The 18499-nt window shown below is 43.6% G+C and overlaps 1 protein-coding gene across 16 annotated transcripts in view; it reads right to left on the reverse strand.

Moving 5' to 3' along the window:
• The window catches only part of LOC105095281 (sodium/glucose cotransporter 1), a 106063-nt gene that overhangs the window by 34753 nt on the left and 52811 nt on the right, over positions 1 to 18499 (reverse strand). For 4 of the 16 annotated variants that reach the window (XM_064481403.1, XM_064481399.1, XM_064481397.1 and 1 more), the window contains 5 exons: positions 17680 to 17864; positions 16302 to 16467; positions 8907 to 8978; positions 4266 to 4370; positions 2800 to 2859 (listed from right to left, as the gene is read on the reverse strand). In XM_064481403.1, the coding sequence (XP_064337473.1) occupies positions 2800 to 2859; positions 4266 to 4325 (120 nt within the window). In that variant the 5' untranslated portion in view covers positions 4326 to 4370; positions 8907 to 8978; positions 16302 to 16467; positions 17680 to 17864. Of the gene's footprint in view, positions 1 to 2799; positions 2860 to 4265; positions 4371 to 8906; positions 8979 to 9252; positions 10706 to 10738; positions 11041 to 16301; positions 16468 to 17679; positions 17883 to 18499 lie in introns of those variants that run through there. The other 12 variants (XM_064481396.1, XM_064481401.1, XM_064481402.1 and 9 more) reach the window with 8 other exon arrangements.

An 18499-nucleotide genomic window follows, 5' to 3' on the forward strand; every position in this document is an offset into this window, starting at 1 on the left:
GCCAACCTGTTTTCCAACGTGGACAGGTATGCATCCCAGGTGCCCCCTGGCCTCGCCAGCTCTTGGCAGGGCCAGTCTTTTTACTCTCAGTCATTCTAGTGAGTACGTGTGGGATCTTATTTTAAGTAGTATTTTCCTAAAGATCAGTGATAGTGAACATCTTTTCATAGGATTATTTGTCATTTGCATATTTACTTTCTTCGGTGAAATTTTTTTCTCTAAAGTACAAGAGTTTCAAGAAATATACATACATGTATATATTCAGGATATGTCTTTTAAAGATGTTCTACAAATACTCCTTCCTAGTCTCTAAGCTTGACTTTTCATTTTTTAAAAAAGTTATTTATTTAAAAAAAAATTCTTAGAGGGGTAATTAGGTTTATTTATTTATTTTTTTAATGGAGGGACTGAAGACTGGACCCAGGACCTCATGCATACTAAGCAAATCTCTACCACTGAGCTATGGCCTCCCTCAACTTTTCATTTTCTTAAAAATATCTTTCAAAGAGTTAAAGTTTAGAGTTTTACTTTGAAGTCCACTGTATCAATTTCTTTATGGTTTGTGCTTTTTGTGTCCTAAGAAATCTTCACCTACCCAATCACTTCTTTTTTTTGGCAATAAGTTTTTTTTTTTAAATTAAAAAAAAAAAAAAAGACTGGCCTGCAAGCCTTCTGCTGAGAAATCTGCCAATAGCCATATGGGGGTCCCCTTGTATGTGAGGAATTCTTTTTCTTTTGCTGCTTTAAAATTTTTCTCTTTGATTTTAGACAGTTGTGTTATAATGTGTGTTGGAGAAGACAGTTTGGGGTTAAAATCTGGGGGAACCTATGAGCTTCATGATCTTGGATATTCAAATCCTTCCTCAGATTTGGGAAGTTCTCAATCTTTAAATAAACTTTCTGCCCTCTTCTCCTTCTGGGACTCCAACAATGTGTGGCTTGTTTCTGTCACTGGTGTCCCACAGTTCATGCAGGCTTTCTTCAGTCTTTCTTGTTCTCTTTTCTTTGTTTTCCTCTGACTGGATCATTTTCGATGACCTAACTCTGAGTTCACAGAGTCTTTCTTCCTCTGTACCAAGTCTGATATCAATGCTCTCTATTGCATTTTTCATTTCATTCATTGTAATCTTCAGATCCAGAATTTGTTTCTTTTTTATTTCTATCTCTCTGGTAAGCTTCTCATTTTGTTTGTGTATTATTTTCCTGATTTCATTGTACTATCTTTCTGTGTTTTCCTCTAGCCCACTGAGCTTCCTTCAAACTGAACTCTTTACCAGGAAAATCTCAGATACCCGTATCTCTGGGGTTGGTTACTGGAAAATTATTGTGTTCCTTTGGTGGTGTCATGTTTCCTTGACTTCTTATGTCCCTTGAAGTCCTGGGTTGCTGTGTCTGCATTTGAGGAAGCAGTCGCCACCTCCAGTTTTCACTGACTGGCTTTTGGAGAGAAATACCTTCCATCAGTCCTGCTAGGGATTCTGAGGCTTCTCAGACCTTTCCTGTGGACACGCGCACTTCTCACTGCTTGTTCTGTCTTATGGGGGAAATCTTAGGGACAAATATCTTGATCCTACAAAGCCAGGCTGCGTGCTGACAGCTTCCGGTTTGCCTGCTTTCCCTAGGGTGGTGCTGAGTGCTCAAGTGCCTGTGCTTTCCCAGCCCCACAGAGTCCGGCTGGCTCTCTGCATGAGCTCACCAGCTCTCTGCCAGGGCTCAACACTGCCACCCTGGGTGGTAAGCAAAGGGAGCTGGCCACGGGGTGGAGGGGAGTATGGGTGAGGCATGCAGGATGTTGGGGTGTCTGGGCCATTTGGGGAGATCTGTAAGTGAGGAGTCCCCAGCAGCTCACTGGCAAGCTTCCTGAAAGAGTCTGTGAGGGGTTAGGAGGATTTTTGTTCCTTTGATGTCATCTGAGAGCCCTGGGTGCTGTCCTCTCAACCACTCCCCCTCCTCCCTGGTCATGTAGCACCCCTCAGGATTCCAGACGGGTTAAGGAAGAGGTAGGTCTTCTTGGCAGCACCCTGCACAGCTAGAACAGCTAGGCCCTCATCACCCGCTCTTCCTTTCCTCTGTGAGAGAACTCTCAGGCTGAGTCTCTCTTGGCGCCAAGCTGTGCCATCTCGGGGGATGGGGGACGTGGGTAAAGGGAAACTATCCCTCTTACCCTCTTCAGTGTGCCCAGCCTTTGATTTTTTTCCCTCCAGCGGCAAGCTAGAATGTCTCCACTGGACCTGTGTACCTCCACAAAGGCCCTCCCGTCTGTGGGTGACTATGTAAATCGGTGTTCTTCGGGGAGAGACAGAAAGCTCTTATTCCACCATGTTGATGACATCACCCCACGCAGCCCTTGGACGGTGGGCCTGGATGGTTTCTTCTCTGCTGTCCCCTTATCTCCTACATGCATTTCAGAATCAGCTTGTCAAGTTCCTCAGAATATCCTCTTTTGCATCTGGGGAGAACAAACACTTTTAGGCTGTTGTCTTCCAATCATTAACAGAGCTGTTTTCTTCATTTATTTAGGTCTTATTTTTTAGTAAAGTTTTAGTATGTTTTCTATAAAGCCTTAAGATATGAACTCTTGAGTAAGGTCCAGAGTGAAACAGTGGGCAGTCCTGGCTTCTGTTGACCCAGTTGACTCAGAATGATGTTACTTCAGGCATTTCTTAGGATTCAGGGAAGTTGGTACAGGGATCAAAAGACAGAAGTTCAGCTTGTCCTCCAGGATGATTGTATGTACATATGCAACATTTGTAAGAAAAAATATTGTAGAGAAGAGTAACTGATAATAGAGAGACTCACCCCAGTCCTAGTGTAAATAGGAGAAACTATCCAGCCAAGAAGACAGAGCATAAACGGAGCCTGAAACCAAGAGAAGAAGAAGGATTACCTCAGGGTCCCAGCGAGGCCATGCTCCTAAATAAGATGCAGGCTCAGTTACTATCTGTTTGGAGCCTAATAAATCTATCACTACTGGGGACCTTGCAAATAACAGCCCAAACATATCCTTTCCAGTAAAATAAACCCAACTTATAGGCATTTGATAGTTTTAAAAAATCAGAAACCATTAAGAGAAATGGTAGAGAAACTATACCCAAATGTACACAAGTTATTGAAATTAAGTAATACATTGGCTCTGGCTTTCTTTACAAAAAAGGGGTAAGTAAGTTGAATATATGAAGGAGATGCCAGTAAATTCTGAGAGGTATAGGGTGGTAAAGACCAGGGTTTCTTATTAGGTTTGCAACTGACTCTGCTAGAAGTGTTCTTTATTTGTAGTCTACCAGAAGAAAGATGAGACCCAGAAAGTAGGGAGCATTCTGATTTATTGGAAAAAAAAAAAAAAAAAAAAGGTCAAGTGATTTATATAGATAGGTTAACAAATCCAAGACTTATAAATTCACTTTTAATTTAGGTGAACAAAGTCTATGCCCGACCACAAATAGACTCCACAGTTCTGATAAATAATGTATTTTATAAGCTTTATAGTTGAAGCCTGGTATTCATAAGAGATCAATTAGGAGCTCTGTAGTAACCTGTAGAATATCTCAAAGAGCTAAGTTGACCCTTGAACAATGTGGGGGTTAGGGACAACGACCCCCACATAGTCAAAAATCTGTGTAATGCTATGTCTGTCTCAAAAACAAAGGAATTGATAAATGACACCCAAGGGTAGGAAGCTGAAACAGCCTGGACAGAATCGGACTCTAAACCTAGTTCTTTTGATTCTACATATTGTGATCTCTAATTGAACACAAACTTTCTCTCACACTTCGTCAGCTTAAAAATCTGTGAAATGAAAATATGGGTGCTATATTTATTGAAAAAAAATCTGCATATAAGTGGACCTGAGCTGTTCAAACCCGTGTTGCTCAAGGGTGAACTGTATACTGCAAATGTACACATACAGACATATATACACACACATACACATGTAAGTCTGTATACACATATAAACGTACGTGTATGTACATAAATGTTTATGTACATATATATTTCAGCGTTAATGTGATCTTTTCCTTACCTGGCTAGTCTCCTAACTGTATTCCTATGATCCTTGGAATGTAAACATTCTCTACCTCTTCATAAATTTACAAAGAAGAATGAAAACTGGCACTATTTTTTTGAGAAATCAAAGACTTGGTCTCTTCTTCCATGACTTCTAAAGGAGTCTTTAATATTTACTTAAGGTTGAAAGCAAGTTTTTATGAGTTTTATTTGGACAATGATAAAGGTGGAGGTTAGCTACTACAAAAAGTACTACTTACAATCCACTCGAAGGCCCCAATTGCAATCCCTGAAGTCGCTCCTTTTCCAGCCAGGCCCATAACGTGGCCAGCGCCGATATTCGAGGCAAAAAGAAAAGCACCTATCTGAAAATCAAAAGACAAGGACAGATCAGAACTAAGAACTCTCAGTCCAACTCCAAGAACTAATTTTCACAAATGTAAACTCAAACGGAATTTTGAATTTTCTCCAAAGGGATTACACCCTGTGCAGAATCCCACTTGTGTTTCTTCTACACAAAGGCAAGCGAAAAGGGATAAAGTGAACAGCACAACCACCTTCTTCCGCTGCCACCCTCCACATGCCCACGGGCTTCCCTGCAGTTGCAGAAATATTAGCAGGAGTCTAATTTGATTAATGTTTGAAGTAATTCAAAAATACTAACAATCTGATTATGAAAGACTGGTTAAAATACTAAGGAACATGAATGTGATGAAATGCAATGTAGCACACAGAAAGAATAAAGCAGCTCTATGGAGTGATAAAAATAAGGGAAACAATATTTATAATCTCATCAAAAGTTTGTATATACATTTTACACTCCTGTACATGTATGTTTATGTGTAGATAGGAGTAATTCTGGTAGTATATATATAAAAAATACTTCTGGGGACTGGAATCATAGTTATAGAAAAGGAATGGGGAGAAAACTTCAAGTTTTATGCATGGATTGTAACTTTTTCTTTTTACAACCAACATCTGTTACTTTCAAAATAAAAAATCCCAGAGGCATTATAAATGAACAAAATCCCTCCTAAATCAGCAACAGTTTTTTAATCGAGTAGAAATAGCCACTTCATGCAAAGTCCAAATACTGTGCTGTTGACATAAGATACACTTTAAACAAAATTTTAATTAAGAGAGGCTGAAAATAACAAGGCCTTTTGGGTAAAAACAAACAAAAAACTCAGCATTGACAATATTACCACTAGATAAAGTAGCATTCAAGGCCAAAAACATAATAAGACAGAGGTTTTGTTTTTTTAAACCATGAAACATAAAATGCACTAATTAAGACATAATAGAAATCTGAAAAGATACATGCACCACAATGTTCATAGCAGCATGATTTACAATAGCCAAGACATGGAAACAACCTAAATATCCATTAACAGATGACTGGATAAAGAAGCTGTGGTATATTTATACAATGGAATACTACTCAGCCATAAAAAATAATAAAATAATGCCATTTGCAGCAACATGGACGGACCTGGAGATAATCATTCTAAATGAAGCCAGAAAGAGAAAGAAAAATACCATATGATACCACTTACATGTGTAATCTAAAACAAAGACAAATGAACTTATTTACAAAACAGAAACAGACTCACAAAAAAAGAAAACAAACTTATGGCTACCAGAGGAGAAGGGAGTAGGAATGGATAAATTGGGAGTTTGAGATTTGAAGATACTAACTACTATATATAAAATAGATAAACCACAAGTTTATACTGTATAGCAGAGAGAACTATAGTCAATATTTTGTAGCAACCTATAATGAAAAAGAATATGAAAAGGAATATATATGTATGACTGAACTATTATGCTGTACACCAGAAATTGATACAATATTGTAAACTGACATATTTCAATTTAAAAAAACTAAAAAAACAAAAAGACCTCATTGAGAACATACAGGCACCAAACACCTCAGACACAACAAATATAAGGCAAAAGGAATCTTAGAAGAGGCACATAGTAAGTGCTCAAGTAGTTATTTTTAACTAGGGATGTTAGCTACCTTTATCATAATAATGGAAAATTATATACAGTCTAAATTGCCCAGTAATGTGGTACATAAATGGTGAGTATCCATGTGATGTAATACTATTCAACCACATAAAAATACAACATACCTATATCTACCTATGTTTATACAGCCCTGGGAAGATACATTATTAAATGAGAAGGTAGGTTAAAAAGTCACCATTCGTGAATTCAGTAACTATTAATAAATGTCTGTTGCCAACTATGTGCCAGACAGTGTTGTAGGCACTAGGGATACATTAGAGAGTCAAACAGGCAAATCCCTGCCCTCATGAAGCTAACATTCTTTTAAGAAGAAGAGGGTAAACTAAATGAATTAGGGGATTATTTTACAGCACAGGGAACAGTAGTAAGCACTAAAGTCCTAGAGAGAAGTGCTTGGGAGAATGTCCTCCAGGAGAGCTGAGGGACAGGCTGGGCGTATCTGCAGAGAGCGAGCAGCAGGGGCAAAGGCCCTGAGGCAGGAGCCTAGCTGAACTGTTCCAGGTCACAGAGGGGAGGTAAGGGGTGCAGGTCATCTGTGGCCTAACAGAGGCTGGGCTTTCATTCTGGGTGACATGGGAGCCCCCAGAGGGTTTCAAGCAGTAAGGTGACATGGTCTGACCTGAGTTTAATAGGCTCCCTTTAGCTGCTCTGAGGGTTAGACAGGGGGAAGGAGGGATGCCAGGGGCATGGACCGGGAGGCAGAGCTGACGGGAAGGAGGCAGATTGCAAATCTGCTTTCAAATTGAGTTCACAGGACTTCCTGACAGGCTGGATGTTGAGGTGAGAGAGAATAAAGGATCTAACACGACTCCTCACTTGTCACCTAAGCAACCAGAAGGATGGGGCACTGTTCAGGGACAGGGAAGGTGGCGGGAGGGGCAGATTCACACAGGGAGGCCCACAGTCCCCTCTGGACACAGTCCGTGTGGGAGACCAGACAGATTGCTCAAGGGCAAGTGTCAAATGGGCAGCGGGACACACAAGACTGGATTTCAAGGGACAGAGGCTGGACTTGTTAGCACGCCGTTGGCATTTAGTGCCATGAAACTAGGTGTGCTAGGGGAACTGGAGAGAAGAGGCCAGGATCTGGCCCTGGGGACTCCAGTGTTAACAACTGGGAGATGGGGGAGAACCGGCCGGGGAGACAGCAAACAAGAGGCTGGCAGAGCAGCAGGAAAGCAGAGTGGCGACACAGCGAGGTGGGAGGGAGGCTGAGCCTCAGAGTTTCACCACCGCTAAGCCAGGTATGACAAGGCCTGAGCACTGACCATGGGGACAGGCCACATGGAGGCCGCACAAGAGCAACACAGACCCATCAGGTATCTGCTGACTGAATACAAATATAAAGAAGAAAGATGGAGTGGCAAAATTACTCTTTTATTTCACTTTTCTTTAATAATACAGTTTGTCCATTAAGCAACAATTCTAATTATGAAAAAAGAAGTCACAGTAAAGAAATTAATAAATCATAACACATATAAACATTGGGAGGCCAAAGCACATTAATGTCTTTGGAAAACCATGGCCAGAATCACAGTTAAGAAGGCTAATGTGGTGCAGACTCTGCCATTAGTCTAGGTACAGAAAACATGACTCCAAGGCCTGAGAGTGGCTCCGGCCAAAGACTGGGGGCCTTGGCCCATAAGAGATGGTGTTGCTAGAATCCCCTGCTGAAAAATAAAGTAAGGTGGAAGCCCAGGGCAAACATTTCTTTGCCACATTCAATCTCTTTCTAAACCAGGTTTACAAAAAAAGAAGATTCAAGCATAAGTCAGAGAGTTAACATCAGGAAAATACTCCTCCCCAAACCTCCCAGAGACACGAGGCAAAGCCATCAGGTGAGGGCAGCTGATCCCCCAGGTCAACGATTGCGCCTCCCTCCTCCCTTTGAACAAAGGTGCCTTCTCCTCCCCAAACAAGGCTTCGCTCCGTGAAGCGGGACCCAGTGTGAAAGTCAGACTCCTCCCTGTCAAGCTGCTTATCACTGGAGGACAAAGAGTGTGAGCGAGTGAGGGCCGGCTCCCTGCACAAGTCTCCCAGTGTAGCTGACGTCCCTGTGCAGGGGACCTGTGCCTAATCCTAAGTAACAAGTCACAAAGCAGCCCTGGCTCAGACTTGGCTTGGTCCTCAGACCCTGGGCTCTGCTGGGTCCCCACAGCCTCCTCCTCCATGGGTCACTGCCCTCCTCCCATCACGAGTGCAGGCCACAAAAAGGCAGCTGACTCTGCCATGTGAGGGTCTGAGGCCTCCTCTCAGGTGACTCACTTTGTAAAATGAGTAAGATCTTTAAGCACGTACACAACGAGAAATGTCTCCAGCCCTCCATCCGCTTCTCTCCCTCCGTCCGGCTGGCATCATGCTGTTCCCCCCACCTCTACACTTCTGCACCTGCTGCTCCCTCTGCCCTCACACTCCATCACCATCCCTGCAGCCCCACCTCTGGAAGACCCTTCCATCTTGCACTACCCACGACTCCACCCAGTGAGCCTGAGCTCACCTCTCATCCATACCTGGCCGTGTGCCTCCTGTGGGACTGGCTGTCCTGTACCGTAATGCATGGATACACATCCAACCCCATTTTACACTGTGTGCTTCTGAGGGGCAGGACTCACTGCCTCCTATGTGGGTCCCGGAACCTAGGACAAAGCCTTGTACATACCCAGCACTTCATAAATGATTACTGAACTAAACTGAGTTGAATGGAAACATACAGGTAAGAAACTACTTAAGACTTAAGGGGACTAATAATGAAATGATTTTCCTGATTTAGCAACTTCCAATTATTTGGGGTATAAGACATCCAAATTAAAGTGATAAACAAATCCACACACAGCCCCTAAAGGACCACACATGCGAGGCAAACTCACCTGCCACCACGGTAGATTTCGGCCAGCCAGGAAGAAGTCTTCGACTGTCCCACGACTGCTTGACAGTATAGCCTTAAAAAAAAAAGGAGGGAATCCAAGAAATCAAACTGCTTCAAAGACACAGATCTGACAGACAGACAACATTCACTTATGGGGAAATGTCCTTCACGGAGACCCCCCCCAAACACCTTCTCCCCTTCATTCTTTTTAGGAACAGAAGCCCCTGCCCGCTGAGTTCGAGGAGGGCCAAAGTCTGTCCCAGCTGTGAGACTCATGGGCATGTTCATGTCTTTACACTCTTGTGAAAGTAATATGGCTTTATTCTTTCCCCAAATAGTTAGTTTACCAGTGCCATGGTCTGCAGCAGAGTCTGGGAGATGAGTGGTTTGGTGAGTGCATTGATCATTCGGGAAACAGCAAAGCTGAACACAAGCCTAGCTTTCTTGAGGAGAGCAGCCACCCTGTCGTTACTATGGTGTCCCCACAACGTGTCCAGGGCTCTCAGCTCAGGTCCCCAGCTCTGACCCTTAGACCTTGAGATTGTCAAAAGATAGTCCTGGGGGTTTCCTGGGTTGCCTAGGACTAGTGCAACCCAAGAATGGCCGCTGGTCGACACAAACATGTTTCTGTGGGAGGAATAGACTTAAGACTGCCCTCCGGGGGGATACCTGTGTTGTAACCGAGTCCTCTCACATCATAAAGCCTTAAACCAAAGAACAAGTCTCTAAATCAGAGACATTAAGTTAGTCTCATTTCATCCATTCACTAAATGTCTATCAAGACTCTATGATGCCCAGAGCCGACTTTTCCTAAGGACGGCATCAGTGGTATGCAGGTAGAGGTGCGTTAAAACTTTTAAAAGGAATTTACACAACATTCTAAGATGAATAAAATGACTCTCTCTTTCCATTAAAGAAAGAACCAGACAGGAAGAGAGGAGGTCAACAGAAGAAGGCGGTCATAAACATGTCCCTGTCTTTTCTTTCCTCTTTCTGGAATAACATGCCAACCACGGCAGCCAGGCTGCCAGGTGGAAGACGCATCCACCACTTGCTCAAAGATCTCTGGGCTGAGACCAATAACAGGTGAAACAAACAAACCCAAGTGTAAGTTTTTTCCCCTTTAACATCCTGTGGGAGACAAGCACCAGCAACACCACCAAGATCTCCCTGCGGGGGCTCAGCAGACAGAGGGTGATGAATGCTTTCAGAAAGAAATCCTCAATTCAGGTTCAAAGGGAACACTTACAGCCCTAAATTACATATGACCTCTGAGGTCTTGCAAACAAGGCCATGTGGTGAAGGTCTTGAGTCATATAGGACAGCCTAGGTTCAAACCTGCACTCCTTCATTCCCTGGCAGTTACTTGATCTCTCTGAACCTCAGTGTCCTCCTCTGTGATACACAGCTTGGCTAGAGAACGTGATGCACTTAAGGTACTCAAGACAGACCAGACACTTTAGCGTCCAATGATGGGTAGCTGTCACCACTGCCACCACCATCACGATGATCAGAACAACGACTGCGCATCACACACGGCCTGGGTTCCAGGCCGCAGGCGCCTGGCTGCCTGACCTGTTTATTTTACGGGGTGGGGAGGGAAGGTGGGCCTGGACGTGCCCTTAGTCTCGGTGGGGAGTAGCAGGCCGGGAGGGGTGGGTGGAGAGGCCTCGGCTGAGGGCTGCGCACCGGCACGGGCGGGGATAAGAGGGATGAGAGATGCGAGGTGGGGACCAGGCGACAGGCGGGGGTGGGGTGGGTCGAACCCGCCTGGTGTCCTGGGCCCACCCACCCTCACCCCGCGCTGGGTACCCCGCGCTGGGCCGCACGTACCCACAGCCCGACGACCAGGACCAACATGAAGTACAAAACGATCACCAGGACGTCCAGGGAACTACTGACGTTGGAGACGTGAGGACTATAGTTGATGCTGTACCAGGGAAAGCCCATGGCGGCGTGTCTGGGCGGGCGGGCAGCGCTGAGGCCCGGGGGGTCGGCAACGGCTACTGTGGCGGCTCTGGGGACGCGGCCGCAGGGCTTGGCGGGAAGGGCCGCGGGGCCTGGCGGGAAGGGCCGCGGGGCAGCCTGGGAGCTCCCAGCAGGCGCCGCGCGGCCCAGTTCCCGCCATCGGGGGGGGGGGGGGGGGCGCTCCGCCGCGGCGAGAAGACGAGGCCCCGCTGTCCCTGCAGCGGCACGGCCAGAATCGCTTCGTCCTGTACTGAGAGATGGGGGTCGCCGGTAGGGCTGGCTCGAGGCCACGGAGGCAGGTCTGAGCCACCCGGCGGAGCCTGGGACAGGAAAAATCATCAGTACCGCTCCTGTCTTAACCGTTAAGGGAGTTTGCTCATCGTGGGTTCGGGGACGTTGATTTGCATTTAATACAATATTACACCCGGATGTAAGGTGTCCTGAATCCTGGGGTTTTTGGTGCTCCCGCTTAAATTTTGCACCCAGAGGAGCGCCTCCCTCTCCTCCCTCTAGTCACAGCCGCATTAGACATCCCGTCACAGTTTGATCTCTTACGGGTGTTGTGAGAATTTCAATCTAGGCGGAGCAGTTCCTCTCCTTGGTGCGCTGCTCTGCTGAGCTATATTTTTAGAAATCTTGGCCAGTAATCTAATCACAGGGATCATAGCTAACGCTTAGATAGCGCTTGCTGAGTGCCGAGCCTCCTTTACGCTTTATGCATACATCAACCCATTTGATTCTCCCAGTAACCCGGTCAGTCTGGGGCCACAGGGCGGGAGGCTTGCAGCTGGTTGGGAGTCCAGGGTCTTGACCTCCTGGGCAGAATTCTGTGGTCCCAAGTCCAGTTCAGTGCTGTCCAGAAGAAGTATAATGTGAATCACAGATGTTATGTTTTTCCCCCCTCAGCTTGATTGAGGTATGAGTGAGAAATAAAAGTTGTGTGTTTAAGGTGTACAGCGTAAATGTTTGATACAGGTGTACATTGTGAAATAATGACTATAATCAAGCTAATTAACCTGTCAGTCACCTCAGTTGCCATTTTGTGTGTGTAGTGAGAACACTTGAGACCCCTCATAGCACACTTCAAGTGTACAATACATTACTAACTATAGTCAGAGTGCTGTACCTTAGGTCTTGAGAACTTATTCCTCTTATAACTGGAAGTTTGTGTCCTTTGATCAATATCTCCCCCTTTCCTCCCCTCCTTTCTGCTCTGTTATTGTGAGTTTTGCTTTGTTTGTTTGTTAAGAGTTCACAAGTAAGTGAGCTCACGCAATGTTTGTCTTTCTGTGCCTGGTTTATTTCATTCAGCATAATGTTCTCCACGTTCATCCATGTTATTACAAATGGCAGGATTTCACATTTTTTCATTCATCTGTCCAAGGACACTTAGACTAGTAACCATCTCCTGGTTACCGTAAATAATGCTGCAGTGCACATGGGAGGACAGATATCACTTTGAGATAGTGATTTCATTTCATTTGGCTCTATACCAAGAAGTGGGATTGTGGGATCATATGATAATTCCATTTTTCCTGTTTTGAGGACCCTCCATGCTGTTTTCCGTAATGGCTGCACCAATTTACATTCCCACTGACAGTGGACTGGTATCCCCCTTTCTCCATATACTTGCCAGCACTTATTATCTTTTGACTTTCTGGTAATAGCCATCCTCACAGGTGCGAGGTGATATCTCATTGTGATTTTGATTTACATTTTCTCGATGATTAGTGATGTTGAGCATCTTTTCATAGACCTGTTGGCTATTTGTATGTCTTCTTTGGAAAAATGTCTATCTTGGGTGTTTGCCCAATTTTTAATTGAGTTGTTTTTTTTGCTATTGAGTTGTATGAGTTCCTTACATATTTTGGATATTAATCCCTTATCAGATACATCATTTGCAAATATTTTCTTTCATTCTGTAGGTTACTTTTTCATTTTATTGTTCCCTTTGTCAGAAAAATTAAAAATTTCCAGTAGCCACATTAAAAAAAGTAATGTGAAATTAATTTAAATGATAAATTTATTTTAAGCCAATATGTTCAAAATAGTAACATTTCAATATGTATTCAATGTAAAGGTTGTTGAGATACTGTAAGAGAAAAGGACAAATCTGACTCCATACTAGATCTGTTCCTTTAGCTTTAACCCAGTGCTCTGTTTACTAGGCTGGTTCTGCACCTTTTGTAAAAGAATGTTGCCTGAAGCCTGAAGTATACAGGACAGCCTATTGTCAAGGCTCTGACCTTTAGGGTATTAACACTTTTGCATTCATAGAAAGATGAAAAATTGCAGAATAGAAAGTCACATTTGTTTTGTTGGAGGTTTACAGGGACACCATGGCCTGACCCACATGGACAGCTGCAAGAACAAAGGATTCCAACACCGAGAAGTTTGCAACAAAGTCACCCCCTCCTGTTTTTCGTAGTACATTAGTTGGCCTTCTTCTCTGTCTGCCCACTTTCTGAATAAAGTTGCTATTCCTTGCCCCAACACCTCATTTCCTGATTTATTGGCCTGTCCTTGGGTGAGCAGAACGAATTTGTACTTGGTAACAATATTTTACATTCTTTTTTCCACATTAGGTCTTTGAAATGTGTCTATTTTACACTTATAGCACATCTCAATTTACATGCTAACTTTTTTTTTTTAAACGGAGGAACTGGGGATTGAACCCAGGATCTCATGCACGCTAAGCACACGCTCTACCACTAAGCTATACCCTACTGACTACATGCTAACTTTTCATCAGAAATACTTGATCTGTCTTTAAGAGGTATTTTTTTTTTTCAGGGAGAGGTAATTAGGTTTACATATTTATTTATTTTTTTTTCATGGAGATACTGGGGATTGAACCCAGGACCTCATGCATGCTAGGCATGTGCATGCACTCTACCACTTGAGCTATACCCTCCCCTGATCTGTCTTTAGATTTAATAACATTTACAGTTGAAAAAAATAGATTTACATATCAAGTTATTCTAAACATACTTAAAAGTTTTCCAGTAACTGAATGCAGTACCAAAATTTCATTTTCCTTTAAGTTAAGGACAAAACCAGTTCATCTTTTTAGAAGAAATGATTCGACCTTGAAGCAAAAGCGTATCAGTTTCAAAATTATGTCTTTCCAAGTTAAGTAATGCACTAACTCTTGTTTTCAACTCAGTGTTATTCACATCGAATTCAAAGAGGTATGACATAATTTGAAAAGCATTTCTAAACTGACCGATATCACAAAGCATTCTTCAAATTTTTCTTCAAAGCATTCTTCAAGTTTTTGCCACCAATTACATAACAGCCAGTGACAATGAAAATCTCTGACATATTGACTCATGTTAGAAGAATGCATAAAATCATTATTATTGATTTGTATTATGAAGTTCTGATTTTAACATAAATTCTTATACTTGGCCAGTTGGGTTACAAATAGCTTTTCCTTCCTTCTGACTATTCAAATTTAGCTCAGACACAGTACGTATTAGTGAGAAATATAAGTACAGATTGCCCTTGTTGGCTCTTTGATTATTGAATATTCAACAAATATTCCTTGTGTTTCAGGGAAATCTTGAATTGCAATTGACACTACAGTAATTCTTTGTAAAATTTCCAAGACTCAGCCAAAGAACGTTGGCAAAGGCATATGATCGTTAAATGCATTGCCTTCTATTTCCTTCAACGGTTCCATGAAGTAGTGATGACTTCTATCCTTTGCACATACATCCTGAGTGATTTTAACAACTGTATCTATTCATGATGCTTTTCATAAAGTCTGCTATAAAAACTAAACACAAATTTTTAAAAGCTGTACCAGAGAGTGGAATAAAGCAATAAAGGAAATATCCATCTCTGGTTTTATAATCAAATTAAATCTGGAGTCCTGACCTAACGTAGGTAGAACAGTGTTGTTGGTTGGGACAAAAACGAATTTTTTTTACATTTAGCTGAAATTCTTCTTTGATAAACGTAAAAGGTTTAAAGGATCTATGCCACAAGTTTGATATTTTAACTCATGAATTGGCAACGTTTCTTCATAGGTCTGGATGTCCTTTGAGACAAAAGGTATTCAAAATATTAACTGGGCAGGGTCTCATATTACATGACTCAACTAAAGCTGAAGAGAGGTACTTGCAGACTTTCAAGTTTTGAATCCATCCATTTTCTCTTTTGTTGGAAAGGCCTTGTATTCTGTGGGCAATTGTTTTGAGGCTCAATTGAAAAATCTTTCACTTTTTGTATCTTTTTTTACAGCATTTTCCTCATAATTTTCTAACAAATTTCCATAACTGAAATAATTTTTTGTCATCTTTCCATCCAAATTGTTTTGCTTTTTAGTGTGAGAATCCAGCTGTTTTAAAGCTGGCCAAAGTTACAAACTCAAATTCTGTTAAAAATCATTACTGTTTGTTTTGGATATTTATTTCTGATTTGGGGCAATGAATTTTATAATTTTTTTCCACTGAGAGCAAACATTTTTAAAATCAAATTCACTCTGTAGTGAAATTTGAAAATTTCTCTTAATATTGTTCACTTTATTAAATTTTTTTCACATACCCAACGAATAGCTCTACCTAAACATTATATCCTTTAGATGAATTGGTTCCTTTGTTGTTACAAAATGACCACTTCTGTACCTGGCGATATTCTTTGCTCTGAAATAGATTTTTATGTTATTTGATTAACGTTAGCATGGTGTATCTTTTTCTATCACTTTATTTTTAACCTACTTATATCTTTTTATTTAAAGTAGAATGCATATAGCCAGGATGTAGTTGAGTCTTGATTTTTATTTAATCAGATAATCTCTACTTTAAATTAGCGTGTTTAGACCACCGGCATTTAATGTGAGTACTGATGTGGTCACATGTAAATATACTGTCCAACTGTTGTTTTCTGTGTGTCCCTGGGTTGCTTCACAGACTGATCCAGTGAGGCTCACTGGCAAGGACAGCTTTCGAGGCCGGTGTCTGAGGTGTGCTCTGCTCCCTTTTGAGCTGTGTCTTGCCCTGGTGCTCTCTGGTAAACCGACAAGCCTGTAGCTCAGCTTAGTCCTAGGAAGCTACCAGTTTCTTCTTCATTGCTCTTTACCACAGGCCCTCTTGTTTTGAACTTCCTCACATTCTGTTGCAAATAAAATCAGCTCATTTGGGAAGGGCTCAGCACTCTTCATTTTGCCCTGCCTCTCTCCCTGGGCAAACCCTGAGCCCCGGCTCTGGGCTGGGCAGGGACAGTGGTGTCCTCTCTCTGAATAACAACCGTGTTTGGGGAGGGGGCGGTGATCAGGGGGCCTTTGATCTCGGCTTGCTTCTCCCAGCATGGAATCTCCACTTTACAAATGAGCCCGGCCAAGGGTGTGCCCGGCCAAGGCAGAGTCTGTGTGTCACAAGTGAAGCCTCAGCAGGAGAGAGCCCCCGCCTCTTGTCCGACTTACCTGGAGCTTAGCCTTGGCACCAGGCAGCTGCGGGGTGGGGGTGGGATGAGAAATGCTGATGGGCTGGCCCTCTCAGGAAGATGCTGCCTGGACTCGGAGCTGGGTGGAGAGGGTGCCCTGTGTTCTTGGCAGCACCTACTTGGAGTGAAGTTGCCATCATGTTGGGCTGGAGCGGGGAGGAAGGAAAAGGACATTGTTCAAATGCTGCAGACTCACTGATCTTGCTACATTTTAGAATATTTTCTTGAATAATATTTTTAGTATGCCCTTAAGTCGGTTGCCAGAGACTTTAAATACACATATATGCACTGTAAATATATATAAAGACTATCAATATGTATATATAAAGACTATATTTTATAAAATTTACACATATAAATTTAAAAATTAACATACAAATAATAAACACAAATATATTTCATATAATAATTATAAACATTAATATATTCATATATTAATATTAACATAAATATATTACTGTAAGTATATAACTATAAACAAATATATATTCTATAAATATATAATTGTAAACGTAAATACATATATGTAAACATTATTATAAATACATATAAAACAATTTTCACCATCTCGGCTGGGGAGCGGGTCTGTGGAGCCCTTGGGGTCGCTGCTCCAGAAGTAGACACCCCGCCTCCCCAAGTGGTTTTTGAAAATCTAGCAGCGGGCGCCAGCTGGATTCTTACAGGACTCCCAGGGCAGGAAGACTTGGGGACAGACGCCCCTAATCTACCTCCTTTTTTAATTAAAAATAATTTTTTTTGCTGGTCCCACATTAGCTCATGGAATAAAGCTCCTGTTACCCTGAACTTTCACTTTCTGAGCCCTTGGGGTAAAGACCGCTTGTAAGCTGGTAAGACAGTCCCCCTAGGATTGGACTCCTCTCCACCCCATCGCAGCACAGGGAGGACCCCGAGCCCCTTCCAGCGCTCAGCTCTCACGCCCCTTGGCGGACACGGCTTGTGCGGCAACCCTTGCGCCTGGATGGCATTTAGCGGTCTGTGGAGCCCTCCAGCGACGAAATGTCAAAACAACAGTTTTGCGGTAGTTGGGCCACATTTCAGTTGGGTATGACCATCCTTTACAAGGGAGCAGATTGGGAGCTTGTTATTGAGGGACTAGACTCATCAGCCTGCATCCGTGCCCACAGGCATCCAATTTCTGGGTCCCAGCTACTGGGTCCCTTGGAAATTCTTGATTTCTTTTCCACACCAGGGACAGAATTCTGTAGTCTTGGGGTTAATCTCACTCATCCTGGTGGACCCCGCCCTCCACGTGGCTGGTTGGAAGGAGGAACTTCTGTACCCATCCTTAGTCCCCTCCCCACAGTGGCCAGCCCAGAGGGAGCTGCCTGTGTTCTCACTTGTGATCTCTCCCCTCCACTTTAAGCCCAGTCGGATGAGGCTTATCAGCAGCTGGGGGTCTGGTCACCGCACTGGCCTCGTGCTGGTCCTGGTGGCAGCTGGCTGTTTGCATCTGCAGGTCCCAGTCCCTGGAGCCCTCACCCAGTAGAGTCCAGAGGATGGCAGTAGAGAGGACAGGGTGAGCCTGGAAGTTTGGGAGAGCCTGATGCAAATACTGGACTGTCCCCTGGAAAGACCATTTCTCAAGAAATCTTCAATAAAGACCCCCCCCCCCCACTGTCACCTTTTCTGTCATGGAGAAGTGGACTCTTCCCTTTAGCTAATGGTAATTGATTTCCATCCAGACCAGGGAATTTATGTTAGAATTATAATCTGAGACCCTTCAGGTTTTGTCTGAGGACCCGGGGCCGCAGGTGGGCGAGGTCTAGCTAAGCACCCTGAACGCACTGGCAGGCCACCAAGTGAGGAGAGCAGAGGGTAGTCTTCACTTCTCCTTCCCTGGAGGCCCGGGGCTGGGGTGTTTAAGGGGTGAAGACTAAAGCAGCAGGGTGGTCCGAGGCCCGGGGAGCCCAGGGAAAGGTGATGGGGAAATGGTGACGTGACCGCGCGGCTCTGCGCAGGCGTGACTAAGCCATGGGCTCTGCCCTTTCAAGCTGAAGACCCTCAGCACCACCCGAGGGTGGAGTTTTCACACTCGCGCAGGCCCAGAGCAGGGCTGGGTGGGCCTATCCAGTCTGAAGCAGCTCAGCTGGAACTGGACGGCTGACCCCAAGTTTCTAGGAAACACCTCAGGCAAACACCCCGCTTAGAGGACACACC

This window comes from Camelus dromedarius, chromosome 31, assembly GCF_036321535.1.
Source record: "Camelus dromedarius isolate mCamDro1 chromosome 31, mCamDro1.pat, whole genome shotgun sequence".
Taxonomy (NCBI): domain Eukaryota; kingdom Metazoa; phylum Chordata; class Mammalia; order Artiodactyla; family Camelidae; genus Camelus; species Camelus dromedarius.